Source organism: Bufo gargarizans, chromosome 1 (genome assembly GCF_014858855.1).
Source record: "Bufo gargarizans isolate SCDJY-AF-19 chromosome 1, ASM1485885v1, whole genome shotgun sequence".
Lineage (NCBI taxonomy): Eukaryota > Metazoa > Chordata > Amphibia > Anura > Bufonidae > Bufo > Bufo gargarizans.
Genome location: NC_058080.1, coordinates 85,261,118 through 85,278,788, shown reverse-complemented (window position 1 = coordinate 85,278,788; position 17,671 = coordinate 85,261,118). Strand labels below are relative to the sequence as shown.

The window sequence follows — 17,671 nt, the reverse complement described above, 5'->3', positions numbered from 1 at the left end:
CATATGGTCATAAACTGCTGTATGTGCACATGGCATGGCACAAAAGAAAGGGAGCGCCGTATGGTTTTTGGAAGGCAGGTTTTGCTGGACTGCTTTTTAGACACCATGTTCCATTTGAAGCCCCCCTGATGCACCCCTATAGTAGAAACTCCTAAAAAGTGACCCCCTTTTGGAAACTACAGGATAAGGTGACAGTTTTATTGGTATTATTTTGGGGAAAATATATGATTTTTGATCGCTCTAGATTATGTTTTTTGTCAGGCAAGGTAACCAAAAATGGCTGTTCTGGCATAGTTTTTATTTTTTTGTTTTTTACAATGTTCATCTGACAGGTTAGATCATGTATTATTTTCTTTGTTTGTTTGTTTCAGTTTTACATAATAGCATTTTTTAAATAAATTATATTTTTTTGTGTCTCCATTTTCTAAACACCATATTTTTTTTCTGTTAATCATCTTGTGCAGGGGCTTGTTTTTTGCAGGAAGAATCAATGTTTTGATTGGTACCATTTTTGGGTAGACATGATTTTTTGATCATTCATTATTACACTTTATGGGGCAAGGTGACCCAAAAAATCTGTTGTTTTGGCACAGTTTTTATTTATTTTTACAGTGTTCACCTGTGGGGGTAGGTCATGTGATAGTTTTATAGAGCAGGTCATTATGGATGTGGTGATACCTAATATGTCTACTTTTTTATTTATTTAACTTTAGCACAATAATAGTTTTTTTGAAACAAAAAGATCATATTTTATTGACTCAATAGTCTGAGAGTCATATTTTTTGTTTATTTTTTGTCCAATTGTCTTAGGTAGGGTCTCATGTTTTGCTGGATGAGGTGATGGTTTGATTGCTACTATTTTGGGGGGCATATGCCTTTTTAATCACTTGTTGCACTTTTTGTGATGTACCTTAAGGTGACAAAAAAATTGCTTTTTTACAATGTTTTTTTATTTTTTACAGTGTTCAGCTGAGGGGTTAGGTCATATGATATTTTTATAGAGCTGGTTGTTACAGACGCTGTGATACCTAATATGTATACTTTTTCGTATTTATTTCATTTTAACACAATAATAGCATTTTTGAAGCAAAAAAAAAATTATGTTTTAGTGTCTCCATATTCTGAGAGGTATATACAGTACAGACCAAAAGTTTGGACACACCTTCTCATTCAAAGAGTTTTCTTTATTTTCATGACTATGAAAATTGTAGCTTCACACTGAAGGCATCAAAACAATGAATTAACACGTGTGGAATTATATACATAACAAAAAGGTGTGAAACAACTGAAAATATGTCATTCTAGGTTCTTCAAAGTAGCCAGCTTTTGCTTTGATTACTGCTTTGCACACTCTTGACATTCTCTTGATGAGCTTCAAGAGGTAGTCACCAGAAATGGTTTTCATTTCACATTTGTGCCCTGTCAGGTTTAATAAGTAGGATTTCTTGCCTTATAAATAGCAGCTAAGTAAAGAAAAACGAGTGACCATCATTACTTTAAGAAAGTGCAGTCACAAAAACCATCAAGCGCTACAAAGAAACTGGCTCACATTTGGACCGCCCCAGGAAAGGAAGACCAAGAGTCACCTCTACTGCGGAGGATAAGTTCATACGAGTCACCAGCCTCAGAAATCGCAGGTTAACAGCAGCTCAGATTAGAGACCAGGTCAATGCCACACAGAGTTCTAGCAGCGGACACATCTCTAGAACAACTGTTAAGAGGAGACTGTGTGAATCAGGCCATCATGGTAGAATATCTGCTAGGAAACCACTGCTAAGGACAGGCAACAAGCAGAAGAGACTTGTTTGGGCTAAAGAACACAAGGAATGGACATTAGACCAGTGGAAATCTGTGCTTTGGTCTGATGAGTCCAAATTTGAGATCTTTGGTTCCAACCACCGTGTCTTTGTGCGACGCAGAAAAGGTGAACGCATGGACTCTACATGCCTGGTTCCCACAGTGAAGCATGGAGGAGGAGGTGTGATGGTGTGGGGGTGCTTTGCTGGTGACACTGTTGGGGATTTATTCAAAATTGAAGGCATACTGAACCAGCATGGCTACCACAGCATCTTGCAGCGTCATGCTATTCCATCGGGTTTGCGTTTAGTTGGACCATCATTTATTTTTCAACAGGACAATGACCCCAAACACACCTCCAGGCTGTGTAAGGGCTATTTGACCACCTGGGTGCTGCGCCAGATGACCTGGCCTCCACAGTCACCGGACCTGAACCCAATCGAGATGGTTTGGGGTGAGCAGGACCGCAGAGTGAATGCAAAAGGGCCAACAAGTGCTAAGCATCTCTGGGAACTCCTTCAACCATTTCAGATGACTACCTCTTGAAGCTCATCAAGAGAATGCCAAGAGTGTGCAAAGCAGTAATCAAAGCAAAAGGTGGCTACTTTGAAGAACCTAGAATATGACATATTTTCAGTTGTTTCATACTTTTTTGTTATGTATATAATTCCACATGTGTTAATTCATAGTTTTGAAGCCTTCAATGTGAATCTACAATTTTCATAGTCATGAAAATAAAGAAAACTCTTTGAATGAGAAGGTGTGTCCAAACTTTTGGTCTGTACTGTATATGTATTTTTTTTGGGGGTGATTGCCTTAGGTAGGGGTTCATTTTTTGCAGAATGAGTTGACGGTTTGATTAGTACCATTTTGGGGGGCATACGCATTTTTTGATCACTTGGTATTGCACGTTTTGTAATGTAATGTGACAAATATGGCTTTTTTTGGCACAATTTTTATTTATTTTTTATGGTGTTTATCTGATGGATTATATTATGGGATGTATTTATAGAGCCGGTCGTTACGAACGTGGTTATACCTAATATGTGTGCTTTTTTCTTTTCTATTTTTAATTATGAAATCAGGGGCATTTTTTTTTACTTGAAACTTTTTTATTATTAAAAACTTTTTGGGCTTTTTTATCTTTATTTCTGTCCCACTCTGGGACTTCAACTTTGGGGGGTCTGATCCCATCTGCAATGCATTACAATACATCTGTATTGTAATGCATTGCCTGTTAGTGTATTAAACTGAGAAATACACTAACAGGTTGCCTAGGAGACCCAGCCTGGGGCTCGATCTCCTCGGCTTCCATAGAAGGCAGGTCCCGATGGAATCCCACACTGATCACAAAACCCATAGAAGTGGTTAATCCACCAACATCGGCTATCAGTGCCTGCCTGATCATCGTGAAATAATAGTACGTCAAATTGCGGCAAGTCACCTGCCACCTGCACTATTATGTCATATGTTAGGATGGGGTTAAAGATAAACAAAAGATGGAAAACCTCTAGAGGCACATTTATATGGAATGGGTAATCAAACCACCTAAGCCTGATTAGTAGTTTAAAAAGTCATGTAATAAGGATTTGATGGTCATACTCCTCATTACAAACCTGGTTCACAAAATAAATATATTTTTTGTGCCAGGTGAAAACTCATGATGTTTATGCACCAGTCACCAATACTTATTGTAAACACAAAATTTCTATGTTTAGTTATATATTTTTCCAATGGTAACAAATCATAAAGAGTAAAAATAAACAAAAAAATGGCCAATATAACTAGAGATGAGCAAATTTTTCAAAAATTTGATTTGGCTGCTTTTACCTAAACACCACTGACGAAGGACATTTCTTTGTGAATACGCCACTTCCCGTCATTGTACCCCTCAGATGCCACGTTTATAGCTGATCGCAGCATCTGACAGTGACAACAGTGTAAAATAAAAATAAGTTAAATTATACTTAACGCATCGATTTGCTGGTGGCTGCCGCCATCTTGACTGAAGATCTGGCGCAAAATCTTATGTGGCCTGTGATGACGTCATCACATCGGCCGGCGTCGGATTTCATGCAAGATCTTCAATCAAAATGGAGGCAGCCAGGAAAGTATGATTTTATTTTTATTTTTTTACTACCACAAAGCACAAGGAAATTTGGTTTTGCGGTGAATTAAATTTTCCCTGAAATAAACCTGCGGTTGGAAATTAACCTAACATAAAATCATCTATACTAAGATGTTTTGGGGTTCCCTATTTGCTAGATTATTATCTAAATTGTATAAACAATATAACTTAACAAATAAAACTTACATGTTGTAAGATATAGTGCTAGCAGAAACTGGTAAATCTGGGACAGGTCTGTTCCTTAGTATGAATGATCTTGTAGGACCTGCCTTCATGTGAGTTTTCTTCATGTCATCTATATTCATTTCTTTATACAATTCATTTTCAATCATGGGTCCTCGAAACTCAAAAAAGTTTCCAGAGTCCTGTTGTTCTGTATATTCCAGTGTTTCATCACAACTTTCACCAGAGGATTCAGAGGATTTTTCCTGCCTATTCTGTTCTAAAATCCTAGAAGTTCCATTACCAGTTTTGTTGTGCATCCCATAGTCCACTGCTGCAGTTGTCCTATATTCCACTGGAAGATTATAAAGTTCTGAATCTATACCAATGACTCCTTCACCAAGTATTGTTCCGTCTTCATCCTCATCAACTGATAAAATACCCTCACTTGTATTTTGTTTTTCATTATTAAAATATTCAAGATTCCCACATTTCTCTTCCAATTCTTGTATCTTTTTGAGAATTCTCTTCCTATGTCCAGTAAGGGAGACTCCCATTTCCTGTAGTGTTTCATGATTTAGTTGCGCACAGTCTGAAACTGTTTTGTATCCTAATATTCTGAAAAGTGTTTGATAAATTTCCAAATGAATATCAGTTAACATTTGGTCAATAAGATATCTGTTTCTGTTGTTCGAGGCCATTATGGATTTTAGACATTAGTATATGCATAACTGGTAGAAGACTGTGGTTGACAAATCCTGAGTCCTTTCATTTCAGACCAATACCTAGAAACAAAAGGTGATATTTGTAAAGTCAAACATTAAAAAAGCAGAAATAGAAAACTATAAGGGTATGGCCATACATTTAGATTTCTGCATGCAGTTTTGGGAGCCAAAAAAAGGAGTGGATCACAAAATGATAGAAAGTCTCAAGGACAGATATAACTTCTGCTCAGTTTTTCTAATTCATTCCTGGTTTTTGCTTCCAAAACTGAATTAGGAAACCTGACTGTATGGTTGCACCCTAATTGGAAACAACATATTGGTAAAAATGTAGCAAATTGCATGTTACAGAAAAATACATGCTAAAATAGGTAAATAAATATATTCCCCTACAATAGAGTAAGAAATGACCCTAGATATGTCTAGATACATTGGACAACAGTGTGATCTCAGGGTTTAGTTCTGTTACCTTAACACACTGAAGACCTAGTTTTGAATCTGACCAGTGGCAAGCAATGCAAGAAGTCTGTATGTTCTACCTGTGTCCCAGGTTATCCTGGTCTCTTTTCACATGACACTGTATACCATACACTGCCTAACACTGTCTATAGGATCCCATGCAAATAAAAAGTATACTGCACAATCTAGCTTTTTTGAGAAATCCCTCCGAAAAAGATAGTTGATAGTGTTGAGCGAGCATGCTCAGCCAAACACAAGTTCGGCTCGAGCATCGCTATGCTGGGCACATTGTGGAGTTCGACCGAACACCGCAAGCTCGAATCAGTGTATTTAAATAATAAACTAATTTAGTCTCTATTTCTATGCAGAAGATCGCTGTACAGTGAGAGAATCCCTCAGTGTAAGTCCACGGCTTAGAAGTCCCTGCTATGTCCATCTATGGAGTCAGAGCTTGGGGACACCCCAGTGTATTTAAATCTAATTTAGTCTGTGTTTTAGAAAAGTTTCTGCCGGTTTTTCGAACTCATAACCTTTTACGTTAGAAACAAGGCACTTAACCACTCAGCTATAATAGCTGCATAGCCAGTTACTTAAAAAAAAAATTTGAGACTTCTACTGTACTGTACTTCTATTAAGACCTATATAGTAGAATTCTCTATTTTTTTGTAATGCAGCTATTTAGTGTAGTCGTTAAAGTTCTGAGCTATGTTGCAGAAGCTGTGAGTTTAAATCCCATCACAAACCTTTTTAGAAATAGAGGTTAAATTCGATTTATATATTTAATTTTTTTTTTTTATTGTAAAACATTTATGGCACAAAATAAATGTGTAATTACAACCAGTGGGTGCTAGAGCCACCAGGTATCTGCTGTTTTAAACTGCGGACACCAGTGGCTTTTGTCTGAAATAGGCAGTAATGCAGATTGCAGACATTTAACCCCTCAAATGCAGTAGTCATGGAGACCACTCTCTCTAATAACCTTGGTCCCTCTGAAGAAATCAAGACTATTACAGTTAGGTCCCTTTCACACGGGCGTTGCGGATTGGGGCCGGATGCGTTCAGGGAAAATGGTGCGATTTTGACACCAAAACAAGTCAGTTTTCCCTGCGATTGCGTTCCATGTTTGTGTTGTGCAAAACATTTTAATGTTTGGTACCCAAAATCATCATGTTTGGTACCCAGACTCGAACCCGGACTTCTTCACAGAAGTTCAGGTTTGGGTTAGGTGTTGTGTAGATTGTATTATTTTCCCTTATAACATGGTTATAAGGGAAAATAGCATTCTTAATACAGAATGCATAGTACAATAGGGCTGGAGGGGTTAAAAAAAAATAAAAATAATTTAGCTCACCTTAATCCACTTGATCGCGCAGCCCGGCATGTCTTCTGTCTTCTTCTTTGAGGAATAGGACCTTTGATGATGTCACTGCGCTCATCACATGGTCCATCACATGATCTTTTACCATGGTGATGGATCATGTGACGGACAATGTGATGAGCGCAGTGATGTCATCAAAGGTCCTTTTCCTGTGCACAGCAAAGAAGAAGACAGAAGAGAAGCTGGGCTGCGCGATTAAGTGGATTAAGGTGAGTTATATTATTTTTTATTTATTTTTAACCCCTCCAGCCCTATTGTACTATGCATTCTGTATTAAGAATGCTATTATTTTCCCTTATAACCATGTTATAAGGGAAAATAATAATGATCGGGTCCCCATCCCGATTATCTCCTAACAACCATGCGTGAAAGTCGCACCGCATCCGCACTTGCTTGCGGATGCTTGCGATTTTCATGCAGCCCCCTTCACTTCTATGGGGCCTGCTTTGCGTGAAAAACGCAGAATATAGAACATGCTGCGATTTTCACACAATGCAAAACTGATGTGTGAAAATCACTGCTCATGTGCACAGCCCCAAAGAAATGAATGGGTCCGGATTTAGTGTGGATGCAATGCGTTTACATCACGCATTGCACCCGCGCGGAAAACTGGCTCGTGTGAAAGAGGCCTTATAGTTCCTATGGAGTCCTGCAGGTGGCACGACTCCATAGCAAAATAGTAAATCTTTAATACATTGCAACGTTAATTCATTGCAATGTAGTGGAGACGTGATCTGAAGATTGCATATAGAAGTTTCCTAAGGAACTTGAATGAGTAAAAAAAATGCAAAAAAAGTTTTATAAAGAATATAAAAAAATATAGAAATTCTAATCACGCCACCTTTCCCCATAAATATAGATACATATTACTTGCAGCACTGAAAACACCTGTACAATTACTATATAGATGCATTTATTCCATTCGGTGAATGCTGTACTGGAAAAAAAAAATTGTACGATTCGCCAATTGTCCGAAAAAATTGTCAGATTTTTTTGTTGCTTCACCTCTTAAAATTTTTTAATAAAAAGTAATGAGCCATCACACAGCTCTTTAGATGTAACCATAAAACGTTGTATGGGTGGGCAGAATATGGCAATGTAACATAGTTTATAAGGCCAAAATAAAGACATCTGTCCATCTAGTTCAGTCTGTTATCCTGCAAGCTTAAAAGTTGAAAAATATTTTTTCAAAAGGTTTTTTATTTTTTTTCAGTATTAAAACACAAGAAAAACCACATAGGTAACACTGTAAAAACAAAATCCATAAATCTATGGCAGAACTGCATTTTTTCCCCTGTTTCATGCCATTTGGAATTTCTTCCAGTCTCCCACTACATTGTATGCAATAAGAAATTATGCCATTATAAAATGCAAAGTGTAAATGTAAAAAATGAAAGCACAAAAAAATTATAATAATTTTTTAAAAAATCACACGGTCCTGAAAGGGTTAAACTAGCTGAGCTCCATTTACTGTAACTAGCTGTTTTTTTTTTTCCTTTGTGATCAAGAGACCTGTCTGATCATGACAAATACTTTTAGAATTCTTTGAAATGTTTAATAGGAAGTGTTGCTGGGGTGAGTGACGGATTGTAAAAAGAGGCAATGTGATGCTTTTGCTACATCTGTATAGTATTATTTTTTTTATTTTTTCCCCAAAGATTTTGTTAAAGCTTATATTAAAATGATATCCACAAGTGCATTCATTGTATATAACGATTATGTACCTTATGCAAACATAGAATACCTCATGTATAAAAACTGTCAATTGTAGGCAATCAAAGTGCAGATTTAACTTATACAGTGAAGTTGAGCTCTGATTGGTCATTTGAATGGAGATAAGCTGCAGTATGGTATGGACAATGCGATGCTACGCAATATGTATAACTTATGGACAGAATGTCATTATTTCTTAAAGTATAAATAGACCTTTTGCTTTCTAATCCTGAACAATGTCTTTAGGGTATGGCCAAATGGAACAGATATTCCACTATGAATTTATCGGATTTAGGCCTCATCACATGACCATTCTGTTTTTTGCGTTCCGCAAACCGCGGATCTGCAAAAAACGGAAGCCGCCCGTGTGCCTTCTGCAATTTGCGGAACGGAACGGAAGGCCCATTGTAGACATGCCTATTCTTGTCTGCAAAACGGACAAGAATAGGACATGCTATAATTTTTTGGCGGGGCCTCGGAATGGAGCAACGGATGCGGACAGCACACGGAGTGCTGTCTGCATCTTTTGTGGCCCCATTAAAGTGAATGGGTCCGCACCCGAGCCGCAAAAAATGCGGCTCGGATGCGGACCCGAAAAACGGTCGTGTGCATGAGGCCTAAGTTGCTGATTTACTTGGTATTTCACCATATGCATTGCAAAGGGTAAAATCCACGGTGGACATCCACAGTATAAATTGATATGTTTCAGAAAATACACAGCATGCACCACCACATGTGTACATACCCTTAAGATCAGGGATGCTCAACCTGTGGCCCTCCAGCTGTTGTAAAACTTCCACCATGCCCTGCTGCAGGCTGATAATTGTAGACTGTCTGGGAATGCTGGGAGTTGTAGTTTTGCAACAGCTGGAGGGCCACAGGTTGAGCATGCCTACCTTAGATGATTTCCCACAAAACACATTTGTCATCTATCTACAGGATAGATAACAAGTGTATGACCACTGGGGGCTCAACTACTAAACCAGCTGCTGAGGTGCAGTTTGGTTAAGCATGTACTCCACTATTCTATTTAAAGTCTATGAACTGATGGAAACCGTGAATCACTGTGCTCAGCTGTTTCTGTCAGTTCTAGACTTTCAAATGGGGTGCTTTAAAGGGCCACTAAGCCCAGAATCCAACTAAAGAAAAAACAACCAAGTGTAATGGCTATAGGTAGGGACAGACAAGGATAGTGAGCTCTAAGGCTAGAACTCAGCCTGTTTTCCCTAACTACTTTCAGTAGGCACCCAGGACCAACTTTATCAGGGTGGGCTCCGTTAAAGGCCTTCAGAAGCCGACTGGCATTCACATCAGTCGCCAAGACCCACATTCTCTCCTCCGGACCATAACCCTTCCAATGAACGAGGTATTGAAGGGAAACCCGAACGACACGAGAGTCAACAACTCTGGAAATTTGAAACTCCAGATTGCCGTCAACCATGACAGGTGGAGGTGGCAAGGAAGATGGTACAGCAGGTTGCACATAACTCTTTAACAAAGATTTATGGAAGACATTATGTATCTTCCAAGCCTGCGGAAGTTCAAGGCGAAAAGAAACTGAATTAATAATGGCAGAGATCTTGTATGGACTAGTAAATCTTGGACCTAACTTCCAGGATGGCACCTTCAACTTAATGTTCTTAGTGGACAACCACACCAAATCACCCACATTCAGATCCAGACCAGACACACATTACTTGTCAGCCATACGTTTATACCTATAGCCCATCTTTTTTAAATTGATTTGAATTTTCTGCCAGATAGAGGAACTATTCCCAGAGAACGTACCAAACTGAGAGTGAAACCCATATGCACCAAAAAATGGTGACTTATCAGTGGATTCCTGACGACGGTTATTCAAAGCAAATTCAGCCAAAGATAAAAATGAAGACCACTCCTCCTGATTCTCAGCAACAAAACACCTCAAATATGTCTCCAGATTCTAGTTATTGCGTTCAGTTTGTCCGTTCGACTGAGGGTGAAAGGCCCAAGAGAAGGACAATTGAATCTCCAGGCGAGTACAGAAAGTACAGAATCTGGACACAAATTGAGTCCCTCTATCAGACACCACATCAGAGGGAATGCAATAAAGGGAATAGAATAAAGTGTGCCATCTTACTGAAGTGGTCAATCACCACTAAAATCACCATCATCCACGAAGAACTGGGAAAATCGGTGATAAAGTCCATGGACAAGTGCGTCCAGGGACGGGATGGGATGGACAAAGAAAGACGAGATCTTGAGGGCTGAATATGAGTCACCTTGGCACATGCAGAGGTCTCAAAAGCTGCCACATAGACCTCAACACTCTTACGCAAACCCGGCCACCAGAATGTCAGATAAATAAGATCAACAGTGTATCTGCTCCCAGGGTGTCCAGCAAGGATAGTATCATGATGTTTCTTAAACACCTTGTGACGAAGCTCAGAAGGAACAAACAACCTCCCTGGGGGACAGGAATCAGGTGCCTCTCCCTGAACTTCCAACACCTCCACCTCCAGTTCTGGATAGAGGGTGGATACAACCACCCCATCATCCAAAATTGGACCAGGATCCTCAGTATAACCCCCCCCCCCAGGTAATCTACGCAACAAGGCATCCACCTTGACATTCTTGACCTCAGGGCGAAAAGTGACAATGAAATTAAATCCGGTAAAAAACAAAGACCATCTGGCCTGCCTTGGGTTCAAACGTTTAGCCGACTCCAGGTAGGCCAGATTTTTATGATCAGTAAGTACAGTAATGGGATGAATCACTCCTGCTAACCAATGACGCCATTCCTCAAAGGCCAACTTAATGGCCAGCAACTATCTATTGCCCACATCATAAATTTTCTCTCGGCAGAAGAGAGTTTTTCGGAAAAAATCACAAGGGCGCGATTTGCCAGGAGAAGGACCCTGCGACAGAACTGCACCAACTCCCATTTCTGATGAGTCTATCTCAACAATAAGTGGCTGAGACACATGCCAAAATTGGAGCAGAAGAAAAACATTTCTTTATAGTGGAAAAAGCATGTAACGCCTCTTCCAACCAGACAGAGACATCCACCCCTTTCTTAGTCATGTCAGTCAGAGGTTTGACAACAGTGGAATAATTTAAGATACATTTTCTGTAGTAATTGGTAAACCCCAAAAACCTCATAAGCACTTTCTGATTCTCGGGCAGATCCCAAGGCCGCACTGACTTTTTCGGGATCCATGAGAAAGCCTGAAGCAGAAAGCAGGTAACCCAGAAAAGGAATCTCTTGAACAGCAAACACACATTTTTCTATCTTGACATATAACTTATTCTCCCTGAGGATCAGCAAGACTTGTCTCAAATGATCCTGAGGACTCTCCATCTCGGGCGAGTAAATCAATATGTCATCCAGGTATATGACAACAAACTTTCCCACCAAATGATGAAAAATGTTGTTGATGAAATGTTGAAATACTGCCGGGGCATTGGTCAAACTAAAAAGGCATGACCAAGTTCTCAAAATGACCAACAGGAGTATTAAAAGCTGTCTTCCATTCATCCCCCTCTCTGATTCTTACCAGATTATATGCCCTTCTTAGGTCTAATTTAGAAAACACCTTTGCTCCAACAATCTGGTTGAACAAATATTGGATCAGAGGAAGGGGATAAGGATCACGGATAGTGATGCGATTCAACTCTCGGAAATCTAGACACGGTCTCAAGGTCCCATCTTTTTTCTTTACAAAAAAGAACCCCGCCTTCATAGGTGACTTAGATGGTCTGATGTGTCCCTTTGTCAAACTCTCAGTAATATATTTTTGCATAGCAACTCTTTCGGGTTCAGAAAGGTTATACAACCGAGACTTTGGCAATTTAGCTCCGGGAATCAGATTGACAGAGCAATCATATTCTCTATGAGGGGGCAACTCCTGATCCACACTCTCAGTGAACACATCAGAAAAATCTGAGAGAAATGGGAGTAACATCTTAGTGGATATCCCAGCAAGATATGTGACGAGACATTTGTCCATGCAGAAATCACTCCAGCCCTTGATCTGTCTCACTTGCCAATCAATGATAGGATTATATTTGGTCAACCATGGCAACCCTAGCACCAGAGGAGCCGGCAGACCCTTCATTATAAAACAAGAAATACCCTCCACATTAGAATCCCCCACCCTTAAATGGATATCCTGCACCATGTGAGTCAAATATTTTTGAGAAAGGGGAACAGAATCAATAGCGAACACCGAGATCTCTTTGTCCAGTGCGTTAGATTTAAAACTATGCATCAGGACACACTGGTAATCCACAAGGTTAACCCCTGCCCCGCTGTCCAAAATTACCTCCACATCAATAATTTTGGAATCTAGCGCCACCCTAGCCGGCAGGAGAAAACGGGTACTACCGGTAAAAGACAAGAACATGTTCTCATATTCCCCAACTACTCTGCCAAGAGTTAGAGAACAAAACTTATTGGTAACTCTTTTTTTTTTTATTCATGCCTTGATATTTTACATAGGGACAAACATTAACAAAATGACCCCCTTTACCACATACAAAACAAAGTTTCTTTCTAGCCCTGACGTTCTTATCCCCAGGGTCTGGAGAGACCCCTCCCAATTGCATAGGTTCATCTCCTAACATGGGTTCAGATGTCTCAGTACCCCGAGTGTCAGAGGGAACCGACCCCCCATCAGGTAATACGTCCCGAGAGAACAGAGTCTTGCACCTTTCCCTCAGATGTCTATGAATTCGTACCACAAGAGTCATGGCAGCTTCTAATGAAACAGAATTTTCATGGAGTGCTAAGGCATCTTTTAGTCTCTCAGCCCCTGACAAAGCTAACTCCGGAGAGCAGGGTCATTCCACTCAGAATCAGTTGGCCACCTCTTGAATTTAGAGCAATAGAACTCAGCAGACTGATTTCCCTGTTGCAAGCCGCGCAACATAGATTCAGCCAGAGAAACTTGGTCTGGGTCGTCATAAATAAGTCCCAGGGCTCTGAAAAAATCATCCACTGAACGGAGGGATTGGGATCCGGTCGGCAAAAAAAAGGCCCAGGATTCAGCGTCACCTTTCAATAAAGAAATAACGATCCCCACCTTTTGACTCTCGTCACGAGGAGTGAGGGCATAAGTGAAAATAAAGTTTGCAAGCCTCCCTGAACCAAAGTTGTCACTTCCTCTGGGGAGGGCGATCATAGGTTCAGAGCAGGTCTGGACCCAGGGCCGGCCTTAGGTGTTCAGGCGCCCTGTGCGAGCTAACCTTGTGGCGCCCCCCCCCCCCCCCCCCCTCAAAAAAATATAAAAAAATATTGTGTGGCACAGTGTATGCTATATGTGTATAACAAACATATTTCACATGAAAACTTACAGTTACTTGGCTTGGCCCTTTAGGATCTCGGACGCCACTTCCACACTTTGGCCGGGGGCTCGGTGGAGCTGATGAGGTGTTTTATCCTAATGAGAAAGATTTCATAATAAGTATTTGGAGAAGGGGCAGAGGGATAGCAGAGCAGGGGGAGCAATAAAGCCCACCATAATGCCCCCCCAGTAGTAATAATTCTCCTTATAATGTGACAGTGCAAAAAATACCCCCTTGTAATGCCTCCATTTGAGCTAATGTCCTCATAGTGCCCCCATAATGTGCCAGTATAAAATACCCCTATATAGTGCCCCTAGTAAATGACCCCATAGTGCTCCACATCCTCCTTCCTCCTACTGCCCCCCATAATGTACCAGTATAAAATGCTCCAGTAGATGCCCTCAGTGTCCCCCATAATTTGCAAGTATAAAATACCCCTTCTTAGTGCCCCCCGTAGATGATCCCATAGTACTCCTCTCCCCATAGTACCCACCATGTGTCCCAGTATAAAATTGTACTGTACAGAGAGCCCATATAAAATACCCCTTCTTTGTGGCCTCAGTAGATGCCCCTATAGTGCCCCCAATCATGTGCCAGTATTAACAGCCCCCCCTGTGCCAGTAATAATAGCCCCCTATGCCAGTAATAGCAGCCCCCCCTGTGCCAGTAATAGCAGCCCCCAGTAATAACAGCCCCCCTGTGCCAGTAATAACAGGCCCCAGTATTAACAGCCCCCCTGTGCCAGTAATAACAGCCCCCGGTAATAAGAGCCCCCAGTAATAACAGCCCCCAGTAATAAGAGCCCCTCTGTGCCAGTAATAACAACCCCCAGTAATAAGAGCCCCTCTGTGCCAGTAATAACAGCCCCCAGTAATAAGAGCCCCTCTGTGCCAGTAATAACAGCCCCCAGTAATAAGAGCCCCTCTATGTCAGTAATAACAGCCCCCAGTAATAACAGCCCCTCTGTGCCAGTAATAACAGCCCCCAGTAATAAGAGCCCCTCTGTGCCAGTAATAACAGCCCCCAGTAATAAGAGCCCCTCTGTGTCAGTAATAACAGCCCCCAGTAATAACAGCCCCTCTGTGCCAGTAATAACAGCCCCCAGTAATAGGAGCCCCTCTGTGCCAGTAATAACAGCCCCCTTTGCCAGTAATAACAGCCCCCCCTTTGCCAGTAATAACAGCCCCCCCTTTGCCAGTAATAACAGCCCCCCTTTGCCAGTAATAACAGCCCCCCCTTTGCCAGTAATAACAAACAGCCCCCCCTTTGCCAGTAATAACAGCCCCCGCCAGTAAAAGTATTGTACATAATAAAAAAATAAATAAAACACATACTTACCTCCATGTCAGTGATGCGATGCAGGCCTCTTCTGGCCTGTGTCTTGCGCTAAGATGACTGGAGATGAGCGCTTCCACAATGGAAGCGCTCCTCTCCCTGTGCCCAGCCGCCGCCGCCATTACACTGCGAGCTGTCGGCCGCCCGGCGCCCCTGTTGCTATGGCGCCCTGTGCGGCCGCACAGCCTGCACACCCCAAAGGCCGGCCCTGTCTGGACCCCACTGGCCTTGCATCAGATTCACGGAGGTCTGCTACCTCCAGCGACAACCCCTGCATGCGATCCACCAGTGCAGAGAAAGAATCCATGACAACAAAGAGCAGGGGAAACAGTAATTAGTTGACTGATAATGTCACAGGAAGTACGGGGAAGGAAATACAACCAAAGGGAACCACAACTAAACAACAACAGACTAGGCCCAAAACCTAGGAAACAAAGAGGACACCTCCTAGCAAACCCTGAAACTCTCCCTAAGTTACTAACAACATATGAGAAAATCTCAAAGGTAGAAATGCACATGCACAGGAACCCGAGACTGCTGAAACACTGCACCAAACCCTCAGCTTAGGGAACAGGAAAAGAGGCAACCGGCTCCTTCCAAACTGAAGGAGCTAGTGTCTCCCTGAGGCCTAGTCAGAACAGACACACCAGGGAAAGGAAAAGGGACTTAGCTTGAGAAGTAACTGGAACAGAAGAACCACCACACAAGCAGAACACTCCACAGAAGAACTGTCAGCCGCAGGGAAACAAGTAAGAGGCGGATCATCTAAAGAGCCACCTGATTGATAATTAGTAGCATCTGCGAAGGGGTTGAAACCTGTCAGCAACAATGAAAACAAGAGAGATCTGTCAGACAGACTCCTGAGTCTTCCGTCTATCTGAACTTCTAAGATCTCTCCCAGGGTCGGCGGTGACAGGTGAGAGAACTCTTTTAGTAGGGCAACATTACACAGTTGGTTTGTTAAAAAGCTTCCTTAATGTGACCATGCAGTGGGGAGAAATTATCAGTGATGATGCCAGTGCAGTGGTGTGGCCTCTAATAGTCACACTTTTATAATCTAACCTGTATATTTTTAATATACCTTTAAGACACAATGAATACCTCCCCCAGCAGCAGTGGCCCCCTGATCAGATTTATTATAGTGACTACAGTAAATTATAAAATTAGAGCATGTATTATTTCTAAATACTTCCAGAAAAGATCTTTGTACCATAACCTCTCATATTCATATCTATTGCAGTACATAGGTTTCCAGTTATTTAGGAAGAAGCATATCATACTATTCTAATACAGTTTTCTTAACTTCAGGCCTTAGGTGCCCTCAAAAAGGTTTGAGTATCTCCCATAAAGGGAATACCTGTGCCAATAGCTCATGCAGAAACATTAATGAGATTACTTTGCTAGGGATATTCAAGTATAAGCTGTTGAAGTAACTTAAGGGACATTTGTAACAAAGACTGCTATAATCTAACAGATGCACAATAAACCAAAATGCACTTGTAGCACTCATATTGACATGGTTGCATTTATCTTCTGCGCTGCTATGAAGTCATATTAAAGCATATACGGAAATACCTATCATACTATAGTGTAGTTAAAGAGTTTCACAATTTCTTGCTGCTCCACATCTCACACTCTCCTCTTACCTTACGAAGTCTGAAATTCATTATATATTTCCAAATCCCTTATCAATATCCTCATCGACTAGAAACAATGTCTGTTGTGCAAACGTTCCAGGAATTATGTACAGTTTGAGGCGTCTGTTTCTTCCTTTTAATTTTTCCTGCTTCCTATTTCGACTTTGTCCTCACATAATAATCTTTCACGGAGGCAGGGCACAGGTTTTCTTTATTTCCTTTGCACCTGGACAAGTAGATAAGTCACACCCAGTTCTGTAAACTGACAACCTGAGTCAATAGAAAGGAATGCTTTTTCCTGCATGGGCTGCAATCTCTCTCTTGTCACACTATGTTGAAAGAGCTGTCATTATATGTACTTAGAAAGGATTGCCTACAGCTAGAAAATAACTGTTGAGTTCCATCCTAAAGTACATGATAACTTTTGGAACATGTGACAAGTATCAGTATTTTTCTCTTAGTGCGTTATTTACAATGTAGCACCTACTGTATTCAATAGTTCACGTTCTCTGCTCACCAACAGGACACAAATGTATACAGCCGTCAGTGTGGAAAGACAGGCAGTGCTGCTAAGGCAAAAAATGGGCAGCATTAGAGCTATTTTTCTACTAGAAATGTTCATGTCCAGAACTCAACTATCCGGGGTCCAACACTGCGGTCTCTGGCCTCGACGTGGCCACGCCATGTGACATGCACTACCAGGTGGTGCTCCCCAGTGTCGTGGTGGCATCCCTAGCAACAGAGCACAATTCTCTGTCTCTCCCTGCAGCGTGCATACACTGGAGGAGATTGGCAGCAGGCTGAGTGACAGCTCAGCTATCCAGGAGCACAGAGTCCATTCACCTATCCGGTTCTGATCCAGGGACTCAGTGATCTATTTAAATTCCCTCCTTTGCCAGTAATAGTCCTTGACTCCCTAGCTGTGCTCCCAGTTTCTGTCCTGTGTGTGCTTTTGGATTATTCGTATATTTGACCTACGCTTGATTTTGACCATTCTTTGCCTCGTGATTTGGTA

At 41.3% G+C, this 17,671-nt stretch overlaps 1 protein-coding gene across 1 annotated transcript in view; it reads right to left on the bottom strand.

Moving 5' to 3' along the window:
• Nucleotides 1-16,841, bottom strand: part of ARAP2 (ArfGAP with RhoGAP domain, ankyrin repeat and PH domain 2) — a 449,134-nt gene extending 432,293 nt beyond the window's left edge. Inside the window, 2 exon segments of the mRNA XM_044276099.1 lie at nucleotides 4,112-4,872; nucleotides 16,666-16,841. Coding sequence (XP_044132034.1) covers nucleotides 4,112-4,788 — 677 coding nt within the window. The 5' untranslated portion in view covers nucleotides 4,789-4,872; nucleotides 16,666-16,841.
• Between the last annotated feature and the right edge of the window lie 830 nt (nucleotides 16,842-17,671).